Here is a 25,163-nt window from a genome sequence, read left to right as displayed (position 1 = left end):
CCCTACTGCCTCTGATCTGGTGGACTCACTAAACAGAGAACATCCCTGGTCGTCCCTACTGCCAATGATCTGGAGGACTCACTAAACAGAGAACATCCCTGGTCCTCCCTACTGCCTCTGATCTGGAGGACTCACTAAACAGAGAACATCCCTGGTCATCCCTACTGCCTCTGATCTGGTGGACTCACTAAACAGAGAACATCCCTGGTCGTCCCTACTGCCTCTGATCTGGTGGACTCACTAAACAGAGAACATCCCTGGTCGTCCCTACTGTCTCTGATCTGGAGGACTCACTAAACAGAGAACATCCCTGGTCGTCCCTACTGCCTCTGATCTGGAGGACTCACTAAACAGAGAACATCCCTGGTCATCCCTACTGCCTCTGATCTGGTGGACTCACTAAACAGAGAACATCCCTGGTCGTCCCTACTGCCTCTGATCTGGTGGACTCACTAAACAGAGAACATCCCTGGTCGTCCCTACTGCCTCTGATCTGGTGGACTCACTAAAAAGAGAACATCCCTGGGCGTCCCTACTGTCTCTGATCTGGAGGACTCACTAAACAGAGAACATCCCTGGTCGTCCCTACTGCCTCTGATCTGGAGGACTCACTAAACAGAGAACATCCCTGGTCATCCCTACTGCCTCTGATCTGGTGGACTCACTAAACAGAGAACATCCCTGGTCGTCCCTACTGCCTCTGATCTGGAGGACTGACTAAACAGAGAACATCCCTGGTCGTCCCTACTGCCTCTGATCTGGAGGACTCACTAAACAGAGAACATCCCTGGTCCTCCCTACTGCCTCTGATCTGGAGGACTCACTAAACAGAGAACATCCATGGTCATCCCTACTGCCTCTGATCTGGAGGACTCACTAAACAGAGAACATCCCTGGTCGTCCCTACTGCCTCTGATCTGGTGGACTCACTAAAAAGAGAACATCCCTGGTCGTCCCTACTGTCTCTGATCTGGAGGACTCACTAAACAGAGAACATCCCTGGTCGTCCCTACTGCCTCTGATCTGGAGGACTCACTAAACAGAGAACATCCCTGGTCATCCCTACTGCCTCTGATCTGGTGGACTCACTAAACAGAGAACATCCCTGGTCATCCCTACTGCTTCTGATCTGGTGGACTCACTAAACAGAGAACATCCCTGGTCGTCCCTACTGCCTCTGATCTGGAGGACTGACTAAACAGAGAACATCCCTGGTCGTCCCTACTGCCTCTGATCTGGAGGACTCACTAAACAGAGAACATCCCTGGTCGTCCCTACTGCCTCTGATCTGGAGGACTCACTAAACAGAGAACATCCCTGGTCGTCCCTACTGCCTCTGATCTGGTGGACTCACTAAACAGAGAACATCCCTGGTCGTCCCTACTGCCAATGATCTGGAGGACTCACTAAACAGAGAACATCCCTGGTCCTCCCTACTGCCTCTGATCTGGAGGACTCACTAAACAGAGAACATCCCTGGTCCTCCCTACTGCCTCTGATCTGGAGGACTCACTAAACAGAGAACATCCCTGGTCATCCCTACTGCCTCTGATCTGGAGGACTCACTAAACCGAGAACATCCCTGGTCATCCCTACTGTCTCTGATCTGGTGGACTCACTAAACAGAGAACATCCCTGGTCGTCCCTACTGCCTCTGATCTGGTGGACTCACTAAACAGAGAACATCCCTGGTCGTCCCTACTGCCTCTGATCTGGAGGACTCACTAAACAGAGAACATTCCTGGTCCCTACTGCCTCTGATCTGGAGGACTCACTAAACAGAGAACATCCCTGGTTATCCCTACTGTCTCTGATCTGGAGGACTCACTAAACAGAGAACATCCCTGGTCGTCCCTACTGTCTCTGATCTGGAGGACTCACTAAACAGAGAACATCCCTGGTCGTCCCTACTGCCTCTGATCTGGAGGACTCACTAAACAGAGAACATCCCTGGTCCTCCCTACTGCCTCTGATCTGGAGGACTCACTAAACAGAGAACATCCCTGGTCGTCCCTACTGCCTCTGATCTGGTGGACTCACTAAAAAGAGAACATCCCTGGGCGTCCCTACTGCCTCTGATCTGGTGGACTCACTAAACAGAGAACATCCCTGGTCGTCCCTACTGCCAATGATCTGGAGGACTCACTAAACAGAGAACATCCCTGGTCCTCCCTACTGCCTCTGATCTGGAGGACTCACTAAACAGAGAACATCCCTGGTCATCCCTACTGCCTCTGATCTGGTGGACTCACTAAACAGAGAACATCCCTGGTCGTCCCTACTGCCTCTGATCTGGTGGACTCACTAAACAGAGAACATCCCTGGTCGTCCCTACTGTCTCTGATCTGGAGGACTCACTAAACAGAGAACATCCCTGGTCGTCCCTACTGCCTCTGATCTGGAGGACTCACTAAACAGAGAACATCCCTGGTCATCCCTACTGCCTCTGATCTGGTGGACTCACTAAACAGAGAACATCCCTGGTCGTCCCTACTGCCTCTGATCTGGTGGACTCACTAAACAGAGAACATCCCTGGTCGTCCCTACTGCCTCTGATCTGGTGGACTCACTAAAAAGAGAACATCCCTGGGCGTCCCTACTGTCTCTGATCTGGAGGACTCACTAAACAGAGAACATCCCTGGTCGTCCCTACTGCCTCTGATCTGGAGGACTCACTAAACAGAGAACATCCCTGGTCATCCCTACTGCCTCTGATCTGGTGGACTCACTAAACAGAGAACATCCCTGGTCATCCCTACTGCCTCTGATCTGGTGGACTCACTAAACAGAGAACACCCCTGGTCATCCATACTGCCTCTGATCTGGTGGACTCACTAAACAGAGAACATCCCTGGTCATCCCTACTGCCTCTGATCTGGAGGACTCACTAAACAGAGAACATCCCTGGTCATCTCTACTGCCTCTGATCTGGTGGACTCACTAAACAGAGAACATCCCTGGTCATCCCTACAGCCTCTGATCTGGTGGACTCACTAAACAGAGAACATCCCTGGTCATCCCTACAGCCTCTGATCTGGTGGACTCACTAAACAGAGAACATCCCTGGTTATCCCTACTGCCTCTGATCTGGTGGACTCACTAAACAGAGAACATCCCTGGTCGTCCCTACTGCCTCTGATCTGGTGGACTCACTAAACAGAGAACATCCCTGGTTATCCCTACTGCCTCTGATCTGGTGGACTCACTAAACAGAGAACATCCCTGGTCATCCCTACTGCCTCTGATCTGGTGGACTCACTAAACAGAGAACATCCCTGGTCATCCCTACAGCCTCTGATCTGGTGGACTCACTAAACACACATGTTTAGTTTGTCAATTATGTCGGAGTGTTGGAGTGTGTCCATGGCTATCTGTAAATAAAAAAGAAAATGTTACCATCTGGTTTGCTTAATATAAGGAATTTGAAATGATTTATACTTTTACTTTTTATACTTAAGTATATTTTAGCAATTACATTTACTATCGATACTTAACTATATTTAAAACCAAATACTTTTAGACTTTTACTCAAGTAGTATTTTACTGGGTGATTTTCACTTTTACTCAAGTAGTATTTTACTGGGTGACTTTTACTCAAGTAGTATTTTACTGGGTGACTTTTACTCAAGTAGTATTTTACTGGGTGACTTTTACTCAAGTAGTATTTTACTGGGTGATTTTCACTTTTACTCAAGTAGTATTTTACTGGGTGATTTTTACTCAAGTAGTATTTTACTGGGTGATTTTTACTCAAGTAGTATTTTACTGGTTGACTTTTACTCAAGTAGTATTTTACTGGGTGATTTTCACTTTTACTCAAGTAGTATTTTACTGGGTGACTTTTACTCAAGTAGTATTTTACTGGGTGATTTTTACTCAAGTAGTATTTTACTGGGTGATTTTTACTCAAGTAGTATTTTACTGGGTGACTTTTACTCAAGTAGTATTTTACTGGGTGATTTTTACTCAAGTAGTATTTTACTGGGTGATTTTTACTCAAGTAGTATTTTACTGGGTGATTTTTACTCAAGTAGTATTTTACTGGGTGACTTTTACTCAAGTAGTATTTTACTGGGTGTTTTTTACTCAAGTAGTATTTTACTGGGTGATTTTTACTCAAGTAGTATTTTACTGGGTGATTTTTACTCAAGTAGTATTTTACTGGGTGATTTTCATTCAAGTAGTATTTTACTGGGTGACTTTTACTCAAGTAGTATTTTACTGGGTGATTTTTACTCAAGTAGTATTTTACTGGGTGACTTTTACTCAAGTAGTATTTTACTGGGTGATTTTTACTCAAGTAGTATTTTACTGGGTGACTTTTACTCAAGTAGTATTTTACTGGGTGATTTTTACTCAAGTAGTATTTTACTGCGTGACTTTTACTCAAGTAGTATTTTACTGGGTGACTTTTACTCAAGTAGTATTTTACTGGGTGACTTTTACTCAAGTAGTATTTTACTGGGTGACTTTTACTCAAGTAGTATTTTACTGGGTGACTTTTACTCAAGTAGTATTTTACTGGGTGATTTTTACTCAAGTAGTATTTTACTGGGTGATTTTTACTCAAGTAGTATTTTACTGGGTGATTTTTACTCAAGTAGTATTTTACTGGGTGATTTTTACTCAAGTAGTATTTACTGGGTGATTTTTACTCAAGTAGTATTTTACTGGGTGACTTTTACTCAAGTAGTATTTTACTGGGTGATTTTCACTTTTACTCAAGTAGTATTTTACTGGGTGATTTTTACTCAAGTAGTATTTTACTGGGTGATTTTTACTCAAGTAGTATTTTACTGGGTGATTTTTACTCAAGTAGTATTTTACTGGGTGACTTTTACTCAAGTAGTATTTTACTGGGTGACTTTTACTCAAGTAGTATTTTACTGGGTGATTTTCATTTAAGGTATCTTTACTTTTACTACAGTATGGCAATCGGGTACTTTTCCCACCATTGCATATACGAGAGGGTCAAAACCGCAATGTATCATGGGTAAATTGTGACTGATTGACTGATCTACAAATAATGAGTTGTTACTTATGATGCAAGGTGATTCGTAGATCACTCAGTCGTTTTTGATGCTCGCCAACATGCCCAGTTTTTATTCACGGCACTTTGATACAAAGTGATTTTCGTAGTAGATTAGAAGAGCTAACCCTAACCCTTTTCATAACCTTAACCTCAGTTCTAAACTGCTACGTTAATTCTCCTAACCTGCTAGGAAAAATTCACTTTGGTATCGAAGTGCCGTGAAGACTGTATCCCCTACCAACGGGAAAATAAGTGACTAAATGGATTGTAATGATGCAACCGACCGCGTGGTGGAGCCAGAGACACGTTTAACAGAGAAGCCTCTGTTCTAGAACTGCCTAGTTTGTTGTGGTCTGACAAAATGGTGAGAAATTAATCAAATAAGGAATGCAAACATATTATCAGGCACTGTAAGCGTAATTAGTTTAAACACCAAAACAATGTTTCAAGTGAGAATTTGGCAGGTCTGAAATCCCTAAATAAATTCACCCATATTTTATTTTTGCAAAAAAAAGTAGTGTGTAGTTCCAGTAGTTAGCTACACAGCTGCATGGCAACAAAAAGTAACTAACTACTGACAAAAAAATGACCAAGGTTTAAATTTAGTTCAACTACCACCAAGCTACTGCAGAGTCATGTACAACTACATGTAGTTCACTACTCCTCAACACTGAAATGTCTTTCAGTTGTTAAATAAAAACATTTTTTTTCAGAGGTTCTTTATCTTGCTATGCTGAAAGTGGATCCATCCATCGAAAACAAGAGGATTAACTGATATGTAACTATCTGGATAATTGCTTTGCATGCATCAACTCGATTGATTATAGAGATACGGGAGTGGCTTACCTTCTCCATGTATTGTTAGCATAGTGCTTACCCCCCCGAACAAGGCCGTGTGCCGTGTGTCATTGTACTGAGCCGTTACATTGACCCACAGTGGTTAAGCTAACTATGACCTTAATGGACTTAGTATAACAGCTTCTTAGTGTGTGTGTGTGTGTGTGTGTGTGTGTGTGTGTGTGTGTGTGTGTGTGTGTGTGTGTGTGTGTGTGTGTGTGCCTGTGTGTGTGTGTGTGTGCCTGGGTGTGTTTGTGTGTGTGTGTGCCTGTGTGTGTGTGTGTGTGTTTGTGTGTGTTTGCCTGTCCTCTAGTTTGTCATGAGTATCTCAGTACATTAGTATCATCAAGTACAGTACATTAGTATCATTAAGTACAGTACATTAGTATCATTAAGTACAGTACATTAGTATAATTAAGTACAGTACATTAGTATCATTAAGTACAGTACATTAGTATCATTAAGTACAGTACATTAGTATCATTAAGTACAGTACATTAGTATCATTAAGTACAGTACATTAGTATCATTAAGTACAGTACATTAGTATCATTAAGTAGTTTATTCATTTAAAAAAAAAAATGTAATCCAAGAATGTCACATCTGATTTTAACAGAGAGAATCTGTAGAGGAAGTAGAAGCCAGAAAAGACAACAGATCATTTCATTTGCAGTACACAGTTACTGTACTTATTATTGACATTATTTCAACCATGATGGCAAAACTACTTCTGAATATGTGGCAACATGATTTCAGCCATCCACCATTTAGAAGTGTGATCGGAATGCTGAGATTATGCCTTGACATGTTGGGGAGGAGCCTCGCCCAGAACGTGTGTCGGGTGGGGTGGTAGAGAGTGCCCTGGGGGTGGCCCGTGGCCATGGGGACGAGGGTGTGGGTGGGGGTGATGAGGGGGTGGGAAGGGGCAAAGAGGGTGGATAGAGGGGGGATTTTCACAAAGCCGTGACAGTGGGGGAAGGGGAACTCTCCATGGGGACCAGAGGGTGGGTTATGGGGACCAGGGGGTGGGTTATGGGGACCAGGGGGTGGACCTTGGTCGCCTGGAGGTGGGCCACCAGGGCGTCCTGGGAAGCCTGGTAGTGGGCCTGGTTTGCCTGGCTTTTGTACCCAGGGAGGAAGGTGATGTTTGATGCCAGGATGGATGTGGTGTCCGGAACGGTGTGGTGGGTGTCCACACTCCCTTCCAGGGGTACGGGGAGAACTAGCGTTCTGCCATGGAAACAACAAAAAGAACCATGTTTGAATTGACAGACTTTCGAGGAGGGCTGGCACCATATTTTGTAATTATATATTTTCGGGATGTATTTATGTGTGTTAAAAGTGGCTTACAAGAGCTTCATAGATCTCACAGTTGACATCCACCTGGCCATTCCCCAGCAGTGTGGATTTACAGAGCCCATGGCGCTAGAGAGAGAGACAGCAGACACAGACCAAGGTCAGAGACAGAGACCAAAGTCAGAGACAGAGAACTGAGACCGGAGACAGAGACCCGAGACAGAGACCAAAGTCAGAGACAGAGACCCGAGACCGGAGACAGAGACCCGAGACAGAGACCAAAGTCAGAGACAGAGGCCAAGGTCAGAGACAGAAGCCAAGGTCAGAGACAGAGGCCAGAGACCCGAGTCCGGCGACCGAGACCAAAGTCAGAGACAGAGACCAAAGTCAGAGACCGGAGATAGAGACCAAAGTCAGAGACAGAGACCGGAGACGGAGACCGGAGACGGGAGACAAAGACCAAAGTCAGAGACAGAGACCAAAGTCAGAGACAGAGACCGGAGACCGAGACAGACAGAGACAGAGACAGGAGACAGGAGACAGGAGACAGAGACCGGAGACCGAGACAGACAGAGACAGAGACAGGAGACAGGAGACCGAGACAGACAGAGACAGAGACCAGAGACAGGAGACAGAGACCGGAGACCAGAGACAGAGACCGGAGACCGGAGACAGACAGAGACAGAGACCGGAGACCAGAGACAGACAGAGACAGAGACCGGAGACCAGAGACAGAGACCGGAGACCGGAGACAGACAGAGACAGAGACCGGAGACCAGAGACAGACAGAGACAGAGACCGGAGACCAGAGACAGACAGAGACAGGAGACAGGAGACAGAGACCGGAGACCAGAGACAGACAGAGACAGAGACCGGAGACCAGAGACAGACAGAGACAGAGACCGGAGACCAGAGACAGACAGAGACAGAGACCGGAGACAGGAGACGAAGAAAGGAGACGGGAGACAGAGACAGAGACAGGAGACAGGAGACAGAGACCGGAGACCGAGACAGACAGAGACAGAGACCGGAGACAGGAGACAGAGACCGGAGACAGGAGACCAGAGTATGGTGATGGTAATACGTGAGGAGTGAGTATGATGAGGAGGAGGTCGCTAGTTGCCTTACAGCTTCATCGGGGCACAGTGGCTTGCAGGCCTGTGTATCTATCCTGCTCTTGGCATTACACTCAGTCTCCACGATGGCCAACTCAGCGTAGTAGTTCATTCCAGTCATCATCATGTACTAGGAAAGGGAGAGAGACATGGCTCACAGATGTAGGATCTTCATTTGATCACTTTATTGCAGGAGAACTGTCCTGCAACGCAGGAAATGTAAAACTGCTCGTGTATTTTTGAGGTTTATGCATTTGAAGTTTGTCATTTCCACTTTGAAATTTCAGACTTAATTTTCCTACAACAATGTCCGTTCATTATAATCTACATAATAATGAACATTTTCTGTTGCAGCAGGATTACTTTCCTGCTGTAGCAAACTGGCTCAAATTAGGATCCTACACCTGTACAGGTTTAGACAGACAGGGGATACCTACTTAATTTCCCAAACAAACACTCCAAATAGCATGTTACACAGTTGGCAGTGGTGGGAACACTCCAAATAGCATGTCACACTGTTGGCAGTGGTGGGAACACTCCAAATAGCATGTCACACTGTTGGCAGTGGTGGGAACACTCCAAATAGCATGTCACACTGTTGGCAGTGGTGGGAACACTCCAAATAGCATGTCACACAGTTGGCAGTGGTGGGAACACTCCAAATAGCATGTCACACTGTTGGCAGTGGTGGGAACACTCCAAATAGCATGTCACACTGTTGGCAGTGGTGGGAACACTCCAAATAGCATGTTACACTGTTGGCAGTGGTGGGAACACTCCAAATAGCATGTTACACTGTTGGCAGTGGTGGGAACACTCCAAATAGCATGTTACACAGTTGGCAGTGGTGGGAACACTCCAAATAGCATGTCACACTGTTGGCAGTGGTGGGAACACTCCAAATAGCATGTTACACTGTTGGCAGTGGTGGGAACACTCCAAATAGCATGTTACACTGTTGGCAGTGGTGGGAACACTCAAATAGCATGTTACACTGTTGGCAGTGGTGGGAACACTCAAATAGCATGTTACACTGTTGGCAGTGGTGGGAACACTCAAATAGCATGTTACACAGTTGGCAGTGGTGGGAACACTCCAAATAGCATGTTACACAGTTGGCAGTGGTGGGAACACTCCAAATAGCATGTTACACTGTTGGCAGTGGTGGGAACACTCAAATAGCATGTTACACTGTTGGCAGTGGTGGGAACACTCAAATAGCATGTTACACTGTTGGCAGTGGTGGGAACACTCCAAATAGCATGTTACACTGTTGGCAGTGGTGGGAACACTCAAATAGCATGTCACACTGTTGGCAGTGGTGGGAACACTCAAATAGCATGTCACACTGTTGGCAGTGGTGGGAACACTCCAAATAGCATGTTACACTGTTGGCAGTGGTGGGAACACTCCAAATAGCATGTTACACTGTTGGCAGTGGTGGGAACACTCCAAATAGCATGTTACACTGTTGGCAGTGGTGGGAACACTCAAATAGCATGTTACACTGTTGGCAGTGGTGGGAACACTCCAAATAGCATGTTACACAGTTGGCAGTGGTGGCAACACTCCAAATAGCATGTTACACTGTTGGCAGTGGTGGGAACACTCCAAATAGCATGTTACACTGTTGGCAGTGGTGGGAACACTCCAAATAGCATGTTACACTGTTGGCAGTGGTGGGAACACTCCAAATAGCATGTTACACTGTTGGCAGTGGTGGGAACACTCCAAATAGCATGTTACACTGTTGGCAGTGGTGGGAACACTCCAAATAGCATGTCACACTGTTGGCAGTGGTGGGAACACTCCAAATAGCATGTCACACTGTTGGCAGTGGTGGGAACACTCCAAATAGCATGTTACACTGTTGGCAGTGGTGGGAACACTCCAAATAGCATGTTACACTGTTGGCAGTGGTGGGAACACTCCAAATAGCATGTTACACTGTTGGCAGTGGTGGGAACACTCCAAATAGCATGTTACACTGTTGGCAGTGGTGGGAACACTCCAAATAGCATGTTACACTGTTGGCAGTGGTGGGAACACTCCAAATAGCATGTTACACTGTTGGCAGTGGTGGGATTCCTTGAACACTCGAAGCCGTGTGTTGCACCATTTCAGACTTATCCCTGAAACAGTGACCAGTTTTGACTAGAAATAGGACAACAAACGTGTTTTTGGATTGTGTACCCAGAGAAGTACAGAGAGAGAATCCTAATACATCACCCTACCCCAGATGTTATCCTCCCCACTTCCATCAGTTTGAAGTAGGAGGTGTAGTTGTGGTCCATGTTGAACTGCCTGAGGCCTGCCTTCACACTCTCTAGGCCCTCGGGGCTATGAAGGGGCAGCAGGATGGGGCAGTCCGGACACATTCTGACCATCTTCTCAGCAGAAACTTTATCAAATCAAATGAAACTTGATTTAAAAAATGGAGGTAGACTTACTCACTGTACTGCGTTTCCAAAGAAAGGACACATGTACTGTGTGTTTTGGTGGCGTGTGCTGCAGTAGATGAGGGTAACGTTAGATACCTGGTTCAGTGTTGCAGGAGTGTTTAGAGACCTCTGCCATGCCTTCTGTGATGCTCAGGGTCACATTGCAGTGGGCATTCACTTGCTGCATGAGGGAAAAACAATATACATTAGTCATCAATTTGTACAGGTGTCTCTCTCTCTACAGGACTGGCACTACAGGTGTCTCTCTCTCTACAGGACTGGCACTACAGGTGTCTCTCTCTACAGGACTGGCACTACAGGTGTCTCTCTCTCTACAGGACTGGCACTACAGGTGTTTCTCTCTACAGGACTGGCACTACAGGTGTCTCTCTCTCTACAGGACTGGCACTACAGGTGTCTCTCTCTACAGGACTGGCACTACAGGTGTCTCTCTACAGGACTGGCACTACAGGTGTCTCTCTCTACAGGACTGGCACTACAGGTGTCTCTCTCTCTACAGGACTGGCACTACAGGTGTCTCTCTACAGGACTGGCATGTATCACTACAGGTGTCTCTCTCTCTACAGGACTGGCACTACAGGTGTCTCTCTCTCTACAGGACTGGCACTACAGGTGTCTCTCTCTACAGGACTGGCACTACAGGTGTCTCTCTCTACAGGACTGGCACTACAGGTGTCTCTCTCTACAGGACTGGCACTACAGGTGTCTCTCTCTACAGGACTGGCACTACAGGTGTCTCTCTCTACAGGACTGGCACTACAGGTGTCTCTCTACAGGACTGGCACTACAGGTGTCTCTCTCTACAGGACTGGCACTACAGGTGTCTCTCTCTCTACAGGACTGGCACTACATGTGTCTCTCTCTCTACAGGACTGGCACTACAGGTGTCTCTCTACAGGACTGGCACTACAGGTGTCTCTCTCTCTACAGGACTGGCACTACAGATGTCTCTCTACAGGACTGGCATGTATCACTACAGGTGTCTCTCTCTACAGGACTGGCATGTATCACTACAGGTGTCTCTCTCTACAGGACTGGCATGTATCACTACAGGTGTCTCTCTCTCTACAGGACTGGCATGTATCACTACAGGTGTCTCTCTCTACAGGACTGGCACTACAGGTGTCTCTCTCTCTACAGGACTGGCACTACAGGTGTCTCTCTCTCTACAGGACTGGCACTACAGGTGTCTCTCTCTCTACAGGACTGGCACTACAGGTGTCTCTCTCTCTACAGGACTGGCATGTATCACTACAGGTGTCTCTCTCTACAGGACTGGCACTACAGGTGTCTCTCTCTCTACAGGACTGGCACTACAGGTGTCTCTCTCTCTACAGGACTGGCATGTATCACTACAGGTGTCTCTCTCTCTACAGGATTGGCACTACAGGTGTCTCTCTCTACAGGACTGGCACTACAGGTGTCTCTCTCTCTACAGGACTGGCACTACAGGTGTCTCTCTCTACAGGACTGGCACTACAGGTGTCTCTCTCTACAGGACTGGCATGTATCACTACAGGTGTCTCTCTACAGGACTGGCACTACAGGTGTCTCTCTCTACAGGACTGGCATGTATCACTACAGTTGTCTCTCTCTACAGGACTGGCATGTATCACTACAGGTGTCTCTCTCTACAGGACTGGCACTACAGGTGTCTCTCTCAACAGGACTGGCATGTATCACTACAGGTGTCTCTCTCTCTACAGGATTGGCACTACAGGTGTCTCTCTCTACAGGACTGGCACTACAGGTGTCTCTCTCAACAACTACAGGTGTCTCTCTCTCTACAGGATTGGCACTACAGGTGTCTCTCTCTATAGGACTGGCACTACAGGTGTCTCTCTCTACAGGACTGGCACTACAGGTGTCTCTCTACAGGACTGGCACTACAGGTGTCTCTCTCTACAGGACTGGCACTACAGGTGTCTCTCTCTCTACAGGACTGGCACTACAGGTGTCTCTCTCAACAGGACTGGCATGTATCACTACAGGTGTCTCTCTCTCTACAGGACTGGCACTACAGGTGTCTCTCTCTACAGGACTGGCACTACATGTGTCTCTCTCTACAGGACTGGCACTACAGGTGTCTCTCTCTCTACAGGACTGGCACTACAGATGTCTCTCTACAGGACTGGCATGTATCACTACAGGTGTCTCTCTCTACAGGACTGGCATGTATCACTACAGGTGTCTCTCTCTACAGGACTGGCATGTATCACTACAGGTGTCTCTCTCTCTACAGGACTGGCATGTATCACTACAGGTGTCTCTCTCTACAGGACTGGCACTACAGGTGTCTCACTACAGGTGTCTCTCTGGCACTACAGGTGTCTCTCTCTCTACAGGACTGGCACTACAGGTGTCTCTCTCTCTACAGGACTGGCACTACAGGTGTCTCTCTCTCTACAGGACTGGCACTACAGGTGTCTCTCTCTCTACAGGACTGGCACTACAGATGTCTCTCTCAACAGGACTGGCACTACAGGTGTCTCTCTCTACAGGACTGGCACTACAGGTGTCTCTCTCTACAGGACTGGCATGTATCACTACAGGTGTCTCTCTACAGGACTGGCACTACAGGTGTCTCTCTCTACAGGACTGGCATGTATCACTACAGGTGTCTCTCTCTAAAGGACTGGCATGTATCACTACAGGTGTCTCTCTCTACAGGACTGGCACTACAGGTGTCTCTCTCAACAGGACTGGCATGTATCACTACAGGTGTCTCTCTCTCTACAGGATTGGCACTACAGGTGTCTCTCTCTACAGGACTGGCACTACAGGTGTCTCTCTCAACAGGACTGGCATGTATCACTACAGGTGTCTCTCTCTCTACAGGATTGGCACTACAGGTGTCTCTCTCTCTACAGGATTGGCACTACAGGTGTCTCTCTCTCTACAGGACTGGCACTACAGGTGTCTCTCTACAGGATTGGCACTACAGGTGTCTCTCTCTCTACAGGACTGGCACTACAGGTGTCTCTCTCTCCACAGGACTGGCACTACAGGTGTCTCTCTACAGGATTGGCACTACAGGTGTCTCTCTCTCTACAGGACTGGCACTACAGATGTCTCTCTACAGGACTGGCATGTATCACTACAGGTGTCTCTCTCTACAGGACTGGCACTACAGGTGTCTCTCTCAACAGGACTGGCATGTATCACTACAGGTGTCTCTCTCTACAGGACTGGCACTACAGATGTCTCTCTACAGGACTGGCACTACAGGTGTCTCTCTCTACAGGACTGGCATGTATCACTACAGATGTCTCTCTACAGGACTGGCATGTATCACTACAGATGTCTCTCTACAGGACTGGCATGTATCACTACAGATGTCTCTCTACAGGACTGGCATGTATCACTATAGGTGTCTCTCTCTACAGGACTGGCACTACAGGTGTCTCTCTCTCTACAGGACTGGCACTACAGATGTCTCTCTCTACAGGACTGGCACTACAGGTGTCTCTCTCTCTACAGGATTGGCACTACAGGTGTCTCTCTCTCTACAGGACTGGCACTACAGGTGTCTCTCTCTCTACAGGACTGGCATGTATCACTACAGGTGTCTCTCTCTACAGGACTGGCACTACAGGTGTCTCTCTCTACAGGACTGGCACTACAGGTGTCTCTCTCTACAGGACTGGCACTACAGGTGTCTCTCTCTCTACAGGACTGGCACTACAGGTGTCTCTCTCTCTACAGGACTGGCACTACAGGTATCTCTCTCTCTACAGGACTGGCACTACAGGTGTCTCTCTCTCTACAGGACTGGCACTAGAGGTGTCTCTCTCTACAGGACTGGCATGTATCACTACAGGTGTCTCTCTACAGGACTGGCACTACAGGTGTCTCTCTCTCTGCAGGACTGGCACTACAGGTGTCTCTCTCTACAGGACTGGCACTACAGGTGTCTCTCTCTACAGGACTGGCACTACAGGTGTCTCTCTCTCTACAGGACTGGCACTACAGATGTCTCTCTCTCTACAGGACTGGCACTACAGGTGTCTCTCTCTACAGGACTGGCACTACAGGTGTCTCTCTCTACAGGACTGGCATGTATCACTACAGGTGTCTCTACAGGACTGGCACTACAGGTGTCTCTCTCTACAGGACTGGCATGTATCACTACAGGTGTCTCTCTACAGGACTGGCACTACAGGTGTCTCTCTCAACAGGACTGGCACTACAGATGTCTCTCTCAACAGGACTGGCATGTATCACTACAGGTGTCTCTCTCTACAGGACTGGCACTACAGGTGTCTCTCTCTCTCTACAGGACTGGCACTACAGGTGTCTCTCTACAGGATTGGCACTACAGGTGTCTCTCTCTACAGGACTGACACTACAGATGTCTCTCTACAGGACTGGCATGTATCACTACAGGTGTCTCTCTACAGGACTGGCATGTATCACTACAGGTGTCTCTCTCTACAGGACTGGCACTACAGGTGTCTCTCTCAACAGGACTGGCATGTATCACTACAGGTGTCTCTCTCTACAGGACTGGCACTACAGGTGTCTCTCTCTACAGGACTAGCATGTATCACTACAGATGTCTCTCTACAGGACTGGCATGTATCACTACAGATGTCTCTCTACAGGACTGGCATGTATCACTACAGGTGTCTCTCTCAACAGGACTGGCACTACAGATGTCTCTCTCTACAGGACTGGCACTACAGGTGTCTCTCTCTCTACAGGATTGGCACTACAGGTGTCTCTCTCTCTACAGGACTGGCACTACAGGTGTCTCTCTCTCTACAGGACTGGCATGTGTCACTACAGGTGTCTCTCTCTACAGGACTGGCACTACAGGTGTCTCTCTCACATTTACATTTACATTTAAGTCATTTAGCAGACGCTCTTATCCAGAGCAACAGGACTGGCACTACAGATCTCTCTCTCTACAGGACTGGCACTACAGGTGTCTCTCTCTCTACAGGACTGGCACTACAGGTGTCTCTCTCAACAGGACTGGCATGTATCACTACAGGTGTCTCTCTCTCTACAGGATTGGCACTACAGGTGTCTCTCTCTCTACAGGACTGGCAATACAGGTGTCTCTCTCTACAGGACTGGCACTACAGGTGTCTCTCTCTACAGGACTGGCACTACAGGTGTCTCTCTCAACAGGACTGGCATGTATGACTACAGGTGTCTCTCTCTCTACAGGATTGGCACTACAGGTGTCTCTCTCTCTACAGGACTGGCAATACAGGTGTCTCTCTCTCTCTCTACAGGATTGGCACTACAGGTGTCTCTCTCTCTACAGGACTGGCACTACAGGTGTCTCTCTCTCTACAGGACTTGCACTACAGGTGTCTCTCTCTCTACAGGACTGGCACTACAGATGTCTCTCTACAGGACTGGCACTACAGGTGTCTCTCTACAGGACTGGCATGTATCACTACAGGTGTCTCTCTCTCAACAGGACTGGCACTACAGGTGTCTCTCTCTACAGGACTGGCAATACAGGTGTCTCTCTACAGGACTGGCACTACAGGTGTCTCTCTACAGGACTGGCACTACAGATGTCTCTCTCTCTACAGGACTGGCACTACAGATGTCTCTCTCTCTACAGGACTGGCACTACAGATGTCTCTCTACAGGACTGGCACTACAGATGTCTCTCTCTCTACAGGACTGGCACTACAGGTGTCTCTCTACAGGACTGGCACTACAGATGTCTCTCTCTCTACAGGACTGGCACTACAGGTGTCTCTCTCTCTACAGGACTGGCACTACAGATGTCTCTCTACAGGACTGGCACTACAGGTGTCTCTCTACAGGACTGGCATGTATCACTACAGGTGTCTCTCTCTCAACAGGACTGGCACTACAGGTGTCTCTCTCTACAGGACTGGCACTACAGGTGTCTCTCTACAGGACTGGCACTACAGGTGTCTCTCTCTCTACAGGACTGGCACTACAGGTGTCTCTCTACAGGACTGGCATGTATCACTACAGGTGTCTCTCTCTCAACAGGACTGGCACTACAGGTGTCTCTCTCTACAGGACTGGTACTACAGGTGTCTCTCTACAGGACTGGCATGTATCACTACAGGTGTCTCTCTACAGGACTGGCACTACAGGTGTCTCTCTCTATACAGGACTGGCATGTATCACTACAGGTGTCTCTCTCTACAGGACTGGCACTACAGGTGTCTCTCTACAGGACTGGCACTACAGGTGTCTCTCTACAGGACTGGCATGTATCACTACAGGTGTCTCTCTACAGGACTGGCACTACAGGTGTCTCTCTACAGGACTGGCACTACAGGTGTCTCTCTACAGGACTGGCATGTATCACTACAGGTGTCTCTCTCTACAGGAGTGGCATGTATCACTACAGGTGTCTCTCTACAGGACTGGCACTACAGGTGTCTCTCTACAGGACTGGCACTACAGGTCTCTCTCTACAGGACTGGCATGTATCACTACAGGTGTCTCTCTCTACAGGACTGGCATGTATCACTACAGGTGTCTCTCTCTACAGGACTGGCATGTATCACTACAGGTGTCTCTCTCTCTCTACAGGACTGGCATGTATCACTACAGGTGTCTCTCTCTCTACAGGACTGGAACTACAGGTGTCTCTCTACAGGACTGGCATGTATCACTACAGGTGTCTCTCTACAGGACTGGCATGCATCACTACAGGTGTCTCTCTACAGGACTGGCATGTATCACTACAGGTGTCTCTCTACAGGACTGGCACTACAGGTGTCTCTCTCTACAGGACTGGCACTACAGGTGTCTCTCTACAGGACTGGCACTACAGGTGTCTCTCTCTCTACAGGACTGGCACTACAGGTGTCTCTCTCTACAGGACTGGCACTACAGGTGTCTCTCTCTACAGGACTGGCATGTATCACTACAGGTGTCTCTCTACAGGACTGGCACTACAGGTGTCTCTCTCTACAGGACTGGCACTACAGGTGTCTCTCTACAGGACTGGCACTACAGGTGTCTCTCTCTACAGGACTGGCACTACAGGTGTCTCTCTCTCTACAGGACTGGCACTACAGGTGTCTCTCTTTCTACAGGACTGGCATGTATCACTGCAGGTGTCTCTCTACAGGACTGGCACTACAGGTGTCTCTCTACAGGACTGGCATGTATCACTACAGGTGTCTCTCTCTCTACAGGACTGGCATGTATCACTACAGGTGTCTCTCTCTACAGGACTGGCACTACAGGTGTCTCTCTCTCAACAGGACTGGCATGTATCACTAATATTATTAAACATCTGGTTGGCCATTGTTGTGGAGTGGCTTACCGTTTCATAATCTTGACGGATGTCACACTCTTCAAAAGATTTTGGGTTGATGATGTGACAGGTTGTTTCCTGGAGGTCTAGTTCCAGGTGCAATTTACAGTCAGATTGACCCTGAGATGGAGAGATGGAGAGGAGAGATAGAGAGGGTAGAGGAGAGATGGAGAGGAGAGATAGAGAGGGTAGAGGAGAGATGCAGAGGAGAGATAGAGAGGGTAGAGGAGAGATGCAGAGGAGAGATGGAGAGGAGAGAGAGAGATGGAGAGGAAAGATGGAGAGGAGAGAGGGTAGATGAGAGATGGAGAGGAAAGATGGTAGAGGAGAGATGGAGAGGAGAGAGGAGAGATGGAGAGGAGCGAGGGTAGAGGAGAGATGGAGAGATGGAGAGGAGAGAGGGTAGAGGAGAGATGGAGAGGAGAGAGGGTAGAGGAGAGATGGAGAGGAGAGAGGGTAGAGAGAGATGGAGAGGAGAGAGGGTAGATGAGAGATGGAGAGGAAAGATGGTAGAGGAGAGATGGAGAGGAGAGAGGAGAGATGGAGAGGAGAGATGGAGAGGAGCGAGGGTAGAGGAGAGATGGAGAGGAGAGATGGAGAGGAGAGAGGTAGAGGAGAGATGGAGAGGAGAGAGGGTAGAGGAGAGATGGAGAGGAGAGAGGGTAGAGGAGAGATGGAGAGGAGAGAGGGTAGATGAGAGATGGAGAGGAAAGATGGTAGAGGAGAGATGGAGAGGAGAGAGGAGAGATGGAGAGGAGAGATGGAGAGGAGCGAGGGTAGAGGAGAGATGGAGAGGAGAGATGGAGAGGAGAGAGGGTAGAGGAGAGATGGAGAGGAGAGAGGGTAGATGAGAGATGGAGAGGAGAGAGGGTAGAGGAGAGATGGAGAGGAGAAATGGAGAGGAGAGATGGAGAGGAGCGAGGGTAGAGGAGAGATGGAGAGGAGAGATGGAGAGGAGAGATGGAGAGGAGAGAGGGTAGATGAGAGATGGAGAGGAGAGAGGGTAGAGGAGAGAGGAGAGATGGAGAGGAGAGATGGAGAGGAGCGAGGGTAGAGGAGAGATGGAGAGGAGAGATGGAGAGGAGTGAGGGTATAGGAGAGATGGAGAGGAGAGAGGGTAGAGGAGAGATGTAGAGGAGAGATGGAGAGGAGAGAGGAGAGATGGAGAGGAGAGATGGAGAGGAGCGAGGGTAGAGGAGAGATGGAGAGGAGAGAGGAGAGATGGAGAGGAGAGATGGAGAGGAGCGAGGTAGAGGAGAGATGGAGAGGAGTGAGGGTATAGGAGAGATGGAGAGGATGGAGAGGGAGAGAGGGAGAGATGTAGAGGAGAGATGGAGAGGAGAGAGGAGAGATGGAGAGGAGAGATGGAGAGGAGCGAGGGTAGAGGAGAGATGGAGAGGAGAGAGGGTAGAGGAGAGATGGAGAGGAGAGATGGAGAGGAGCGAGGGTAGAGGAGAGATGGAGAGGAGCGATGGAGTGGAGAGATGGAGAGGAGAGATGGAGAGGAGAGAGGGTATAGGAGATATGGAGAGGAGCGAGGGTAGAGGAGAGATGGAGAGGAGAGAGGGTAGAGGAGAGATGGAGAGGAGAGAGGGTAGAGGAGAGATGGAGAGGAGAGATGGAGTGAGGGTAGAGGAGAGATGGAGAGGAGAGAGGGTAGAGGAGAGATTGAGAGGAGAGAGGGTAGAGGAGAGATGGAGAGAAGAGATGGAGCGAGGGTAGAGGAGAGATTGAGATAGGTGAGATGGAGAAAGGGTAGATGAGAGATGGAGATAGGTGAGATGGAGAGAGGATAGAGGAGAGATGGAGAGAAGAGATGGAGCGAGGGTAGAGGAGAGATGGAGATAGGTGAGATGGAGATAGGTGAGATGGAGAGAGGATAGAGGAGAGATGGAGAGAAGAGATGGAACGAGGGTAGAGGAGAGATGGAGAGAAGAGATGGAGAGAGGGTAGAGAGGAGATGGAGAGAAGAGATGGAGAGAGGGTAGAGAGGAGATGGAGATAGGGTAGAGGAGAGATGGAGTGAGGGTAGAGGAGAGATGGAGAGGAGAGAGGGTAGAGGAGAGATGGAGAGGAGAGAGGGTAGAGGAGAGATGGAGAGAAGAGATGGAGCGAGGGTAGAGGAGAGATTGAGATAGGTGAGATGGAGAAAGGGTAGATGAGAGATGGAGATAGGTGAGATGGAGAGAGGATAGAGGAGAGATGGAGAGAAGAGATGGAGCGAGGGTAGAGGAGAGATGGAGATAGGTGAGATGGAGAAAGGGTAGATGAGAGATGGAGATAGGTGAGATGGAGAGAGGATAGAGGAGAGATGGAGAGAAGAGATGGAACGAGGGTAGAGGAGAGATGGAGAGAAGAGATTGAGAGAGGGTAGAGAGGAGATGGAGAGAAGAGATGGAGAGAGGGTAGAGAGGAGATGGAGATAGGTGTGATGGAGAGAGGGTAGAGGAGAGATGGAGAGAGGGTAGAGGAGAGATGGAGATAGGTGAGATGGAGAGAGGATAGAGGAGAGATGGAGATAGGTGAGATGGAGAGAGGATAGAGGAGAGATGGAGAGAAGAGATGGAGCGAGGGTAGAGGAGAGATGGAGAGAAGAGATGGAGAGAGGGTAGAGAGGAGATGGAGATAGGTGTGATGGAGAGAGGGTAGAGGAGAGATGGAGAGAGGGTAGAGGAGAGATGGAGATAGGTGTGATGGAGAGAGGGTAGAGGAGAGATGGAGAGAGGGTAGAGGAGAGATGGAGATAGGTGTGATGGAGCGAGGGTAGAGGAGAGAGGGTAGAGGAGAGATGGAGATAGGTGAGATGGAGAGAGGATAGAGGATAGAGGAGAGATGAAGAGAGGGTAGAGGAGAGATGAAGAGAGGGTAGAGGAGAGATGAAGAAAGGGTAGAGGAGAGATGAAGAGAGGGTAGAGGCGAGATGAATAGAGGGTAGAGGAGAGATGGAGACAGGGTAGAGGAGAGATGGAGAGAAGGTAGAGGAGAGATGGAGAGAGGGTTGAGGACAGAGGGTAGAGGAGAGATGGAGAGAGAATAGAGGAGAGATGGAGAGAAGGTAGAGAGGGTAGAGGAGAGATGAAGAGAGGGTAGAGGAGAGATGGAGACAGGGTAGAGGAGAGATGGAGAGAGGGTCGAGGACAGAGGGTAGAGGAGAGATGGAGAGAGAATAGAGGAGAGATGAAGAGAGGGTAGAGAGATGGAGAGAGAATAGAGGAGAGATGGAGAGAGGGTAGAGGAGAGATGGAGAGAGGGTAGAGGAGAGATGGAGAGAGGGTAGAGGAGAGATGGAGAGAAGGTAGAGGAGAGATGGAGAGAGGGTAGAGGAGAGATGGAGAGGAGAGATGGAGAGAGGGTAGAGGAGAGATGGAGAGAGGGTTGAGGAGAGATGGAGAGAGGGTAGAGGAGAGATGGAGAGGAGAGATGGAGAGAGGGTAGAGGAGAGATGGAGAGAAGGTAGAGGAGAGATGGAGAGGGTAGAGGAGAGATGGAGAGAAGGTAGAGGAGAGATGGAGAGAAGGTAGAGAGGGTAGAGGAGAGATGGAGAGAGGGTAGAGGAGAGATGGAGAGAGGGTAGAGGAGAGATGGAGAGAGGGTAGAGGAGAGATGGAGAGAAGGTAGAGGAGAGATGGAGAGAGGGTAGAGGAGAGATGGAGAGAGGGTAGAGGAGAGATGGAGAGGAGAGATGGAGAGAGGGTAGAGGAGAGATGGAGAGAGGGTAGAGGAGAGATGGAGAGAGGGTAGAGGAGAGATGGAGAGAAGGTAGAGGAGAGATGGAGAGAGGGTAGAGGAGAGATGGAGAGGAGAGATGGAGAGAGGGTAGAGGAGAGATGGAGAGAGGGTAGAGGAGAGATGGAGAGAAGGTAGAGGAGAGATGGAGAGAGGGTAGAGGAGAGATGGAGAGAGGGTAGAGGAGAGATGGAGAGGAGAGATGGAGAGAGGGTAGAGGAGAGATGGAGAGGAGAGATGGAGAGAGGGTAGAGGAGAGATGGAGAGGAGAGATGGAGAGAGGGTAGAGGAGAGATGAGGGGGAGATGGAGAGATGGAGAGAAGGTAGAGGAGAGATGAAGAGAAGGTAGAGGAGAGATGAAGAGAAGGTAGAGGAGAGATGAAGAGAGGGTAGAGGAGAGATGGAGAGAGGGTAGAGGAGAGATGGAGAGAAGGTAGAGGAGAGATGAAGAGAAGGTAGAGAGGGTAGAGGAGAGATGGAGAGAGGGTAGAGGAGAGATGGAGAGAGGGTAGAGGAGAGATGAAGAGAAGGTAGAGGAGAGATGAAGAGAAGGTAGAGAGGGTAGAGGAGAGATGGAGAGAGGGTAGAGGAGAGATGGAGAGAGGGTAGAGGAGAGATGGAGAGAGGGTAGAGGAGAGATGGAGAGAAGGTAGAGGAGAGATGAAGAGAAGGTAGAGAGGGTAGAGGAGAGATGGAGAGAGGGTAGAGGAGAGATGGAGAGAGGGTAGAGGAGAGATGGAGAGAGCAAGTTACACAGTGAAAATACGTTGACAATATTGTTCCCTCCTTTACTCTTGTTACCATATATCTAGGAAGGAGAGAAAACACTGAAATAAGAATTAGAGAAGAAAGTAGAGAGAGAGAGGTCTTTTCATCTTAAAACTTTTGGAACATGAAATTAGTGACAAAAAGATCTCATTCGTCATCTCTTCACACACACACTCTTCACACATCATCAAGATACACTCTCATCTGATACACAGTGTCTGATACACAGTGTCTGATACACAGTGTCTGATGCACAGTGTCTGATGCACAGTGTCTGATACACAGTGTCTGATACACAGTGTCTGATACACAGTGTCTGATACACAGTGTCTGATGCACAGTGTCTGATGCACAGTGTCTGATACACAGTGTCTGATACACAGTGTCTGATGCACAGTGTCTGATACACAGTGTCTGATACACAGTGTCTGATACACAGGGCAGAAAAAGGAATGGCAATTAATAAAGGAACCCCCTGAGATGCAGTCCAGTCTAAAGATACCACACTCCCAACAAACACCATGTAAGCCCCCCCATCAACCCCTGACCCTTAACCCCTTTACAGCCACCCCATCAACCCCTGACCCCTACACCCCTTTACAGCCCCCCATCAACCCCTGACCCCTACACCCCTTTACAGCCCCCCTATCAACCCCTGACCCCTACACCCCTTTACAGCCCCCCGTTATCAACCCCTGACCCCTACACCCCTTTACAGCCCCCCATCATCCCCTGACCCCTACACCCCTTTACAGCCCCCTGTCAACCCCTGACCCCTACACCCCTTTACAGCCCCCCATCAACCCCTGACCCCTACACCCCTTTACAGCCCCCCATCAACCCCTGACCCCTACACCCCTTTACAGCCCCCCCTGTCAACCCCTACACCCTTTACTGCCCCCCTATCAACCCCTGACCCCTACACCCCTTTACAGCCCCCCTGTCAACCCCTGACCCCTACACCCCTTTACAGCCCCCTGTCAACCCCTGACCCCTACACCCCTTTACAGCCCCCCTGTCAACCCCTATACCCCTTTACACCCTTTACAGCCCCCCATCAACCCCTGACCCCTACACCCCCATTTACAGCCCCCATCAACCCCTAACCCCTACACCCCTTTACAGCCCCTGTCAACCCCTCACCCCTACACCCTTTACAGCCCCCCTGTCAACCCCTGACCCCTACACCCCTTTACAGCCCCCTGTCAACGCCTACACCCCTTTACAGCCCCCCATCAACCCCTGACCCCTACACCCCTTTACAGCCCCCTGTCAACGCCTACACCCTTTACAGCCCCCCCATCACCCCTGACCCCTACACCCCTTTACAGCCCCTGTCAACGCCTACACCCCTTTACAACCCCCTGTCAACCCCTGACCCCTACACCCCTTTTCAGCCCCCTGTCAACCCCTGACCCCTACACCCCTTTACAGCCTCCCCCTGTCAACTCCTGACCCCTACACCCCTTTACAGCCCCCTCCTCCTGCACCCCTACACCCCTTTACAGCCCCCCCTCCTCCTCCTGCACCCCTACACCCCTTTACAGCCCCCTTCTCCTCCTCCACCCACCTTCTCCACTGTGCTGAAGGTTATGTTACTGAGCTGGAACTTGTATCCATGGAAATGTTTGTTGTTGATGCTGAGCACGGCCAACCTCGCCCCTGGCTCTTTGTCCTTCTCATCGCAGCTCCAGTGGCGTCCACTGGCGTCCCGCGTTGGCACACTGGCACAGTTCAGTGCCCACACTGTGAGGACAGAGAGAATAACCAGTCCCCTCATTGTCTCACACGTTGAATAAAGGGACACGGCAGCCTGGGGAACTTATTTATACGAACTAGGGCCTGTAGGGTTAACTGGAGGGAGATAACAAGAGGCTCAGACTGCTTTCTGCACGCTGCCAAAGTCAATGTAAACAGAGGACAACAGGTTTCTGGGCAACTTTGTGTCATTGACAGTGTTGCGAAATTGATCTCTCAAAATGCTGGGAATGTGTTTTGTTTTACATATTTAATTTGATCAATATGTCACTTTTGTCATTTTTCGTCAAACTTCTATATTAGAAAATTCAACAACAATGTGAACTTTGTACTCTAGGCTTTTTTTTGTGTGTGTGAGCTTTGTAGTGACCGAATAGAGGGTGAGTCATCTATCCTACGGTTAGAATGAATGCTATACAATACAGACAGTATTTTTGTGTCTCTGACTGATGTGGTGGTTAGCCTGAGAGAGTTCATCCAGGAGACATAAATGATTAACTTGAGAGAAAACGACATGTGGGTCAACGGGGCGTCTGAAATCATTGGATCATTTCAATCTTCCAATCACCACAGCGATAAACTAATCTCTCTGCTACACGTCCAGTAGTTATTTGCTGAGATGTGCTTTGATCTTTGATCTTTCAACGTTCTGTGGGACACAGAGGACTGTGTCCGGAGTGTCACTGACAGGAATCAATAAAATACAACAGAGAATGTCAAAATGTGCCCCTCTGGTTGGGGGAGGGGGGGGGGTCTGTGTGTGTGTGTTGGTCACATACACATTTTTAGCAGGTGCTATTGCGGGTGTAGTGAAATGTTTGTGTGTGTGTCAAATCAAATTTTTATTGGTCACATCCTGTACACATATTTAGCAGATGTTATTGCGGGTGTAGCG

The 25,163-nt window shown here is 48.8% G+C and overlaps 1 protein-coding gene across 1 annotated transcript; it reads right to left on the bottom strand.

Annotated features, from left to right (window-relative positions):
• Positions 1-6,456: 6,456 nt before the first annotated feature.
• On the bottom strand, positions 6,457-24,313 carry ahsg1 (alpha-2-HS-glycoprotein 1). Its single transcript, XM_065009284.1, is given in 8 exon segments — positions 6,457-6,820; positions 6,823-7,099; positions 7,220-7,294; positions 8,294-8,410; positions 10,515-10,681; positions 10,818-10,902; positions 18,025-18,135; positions 24,081-24,313. Coding segments are annotated over 8 exon segments (1,200 nt in total). The 5' UTR covers positions 24,291-24,313; the 3' UTR covers positions 6,457-6,662.
• Positions 24,314-25,163: the final 850 nt, after the last annotated feature.

The sequence above is a fragment of the Oncorhynchus nerka genome, linkage group LG24, assembly GCF_034236695.1.
Source record: "Oncorhynchus nerka isolate Pitt River linkage group LG24, Oner_Uvic_2.0, whole genome shotgun sequence".
NCBI classification, from domain to species: Eukaryota; Metazoa; Chordata; class Actinopteri; order Salmoniformes; family Salmonidae; genus Oncorhynchus; species Oncorhynchus nerka.
This window is presented reverse-complemented; position numbering and strand designations above follow the sequence as displayed.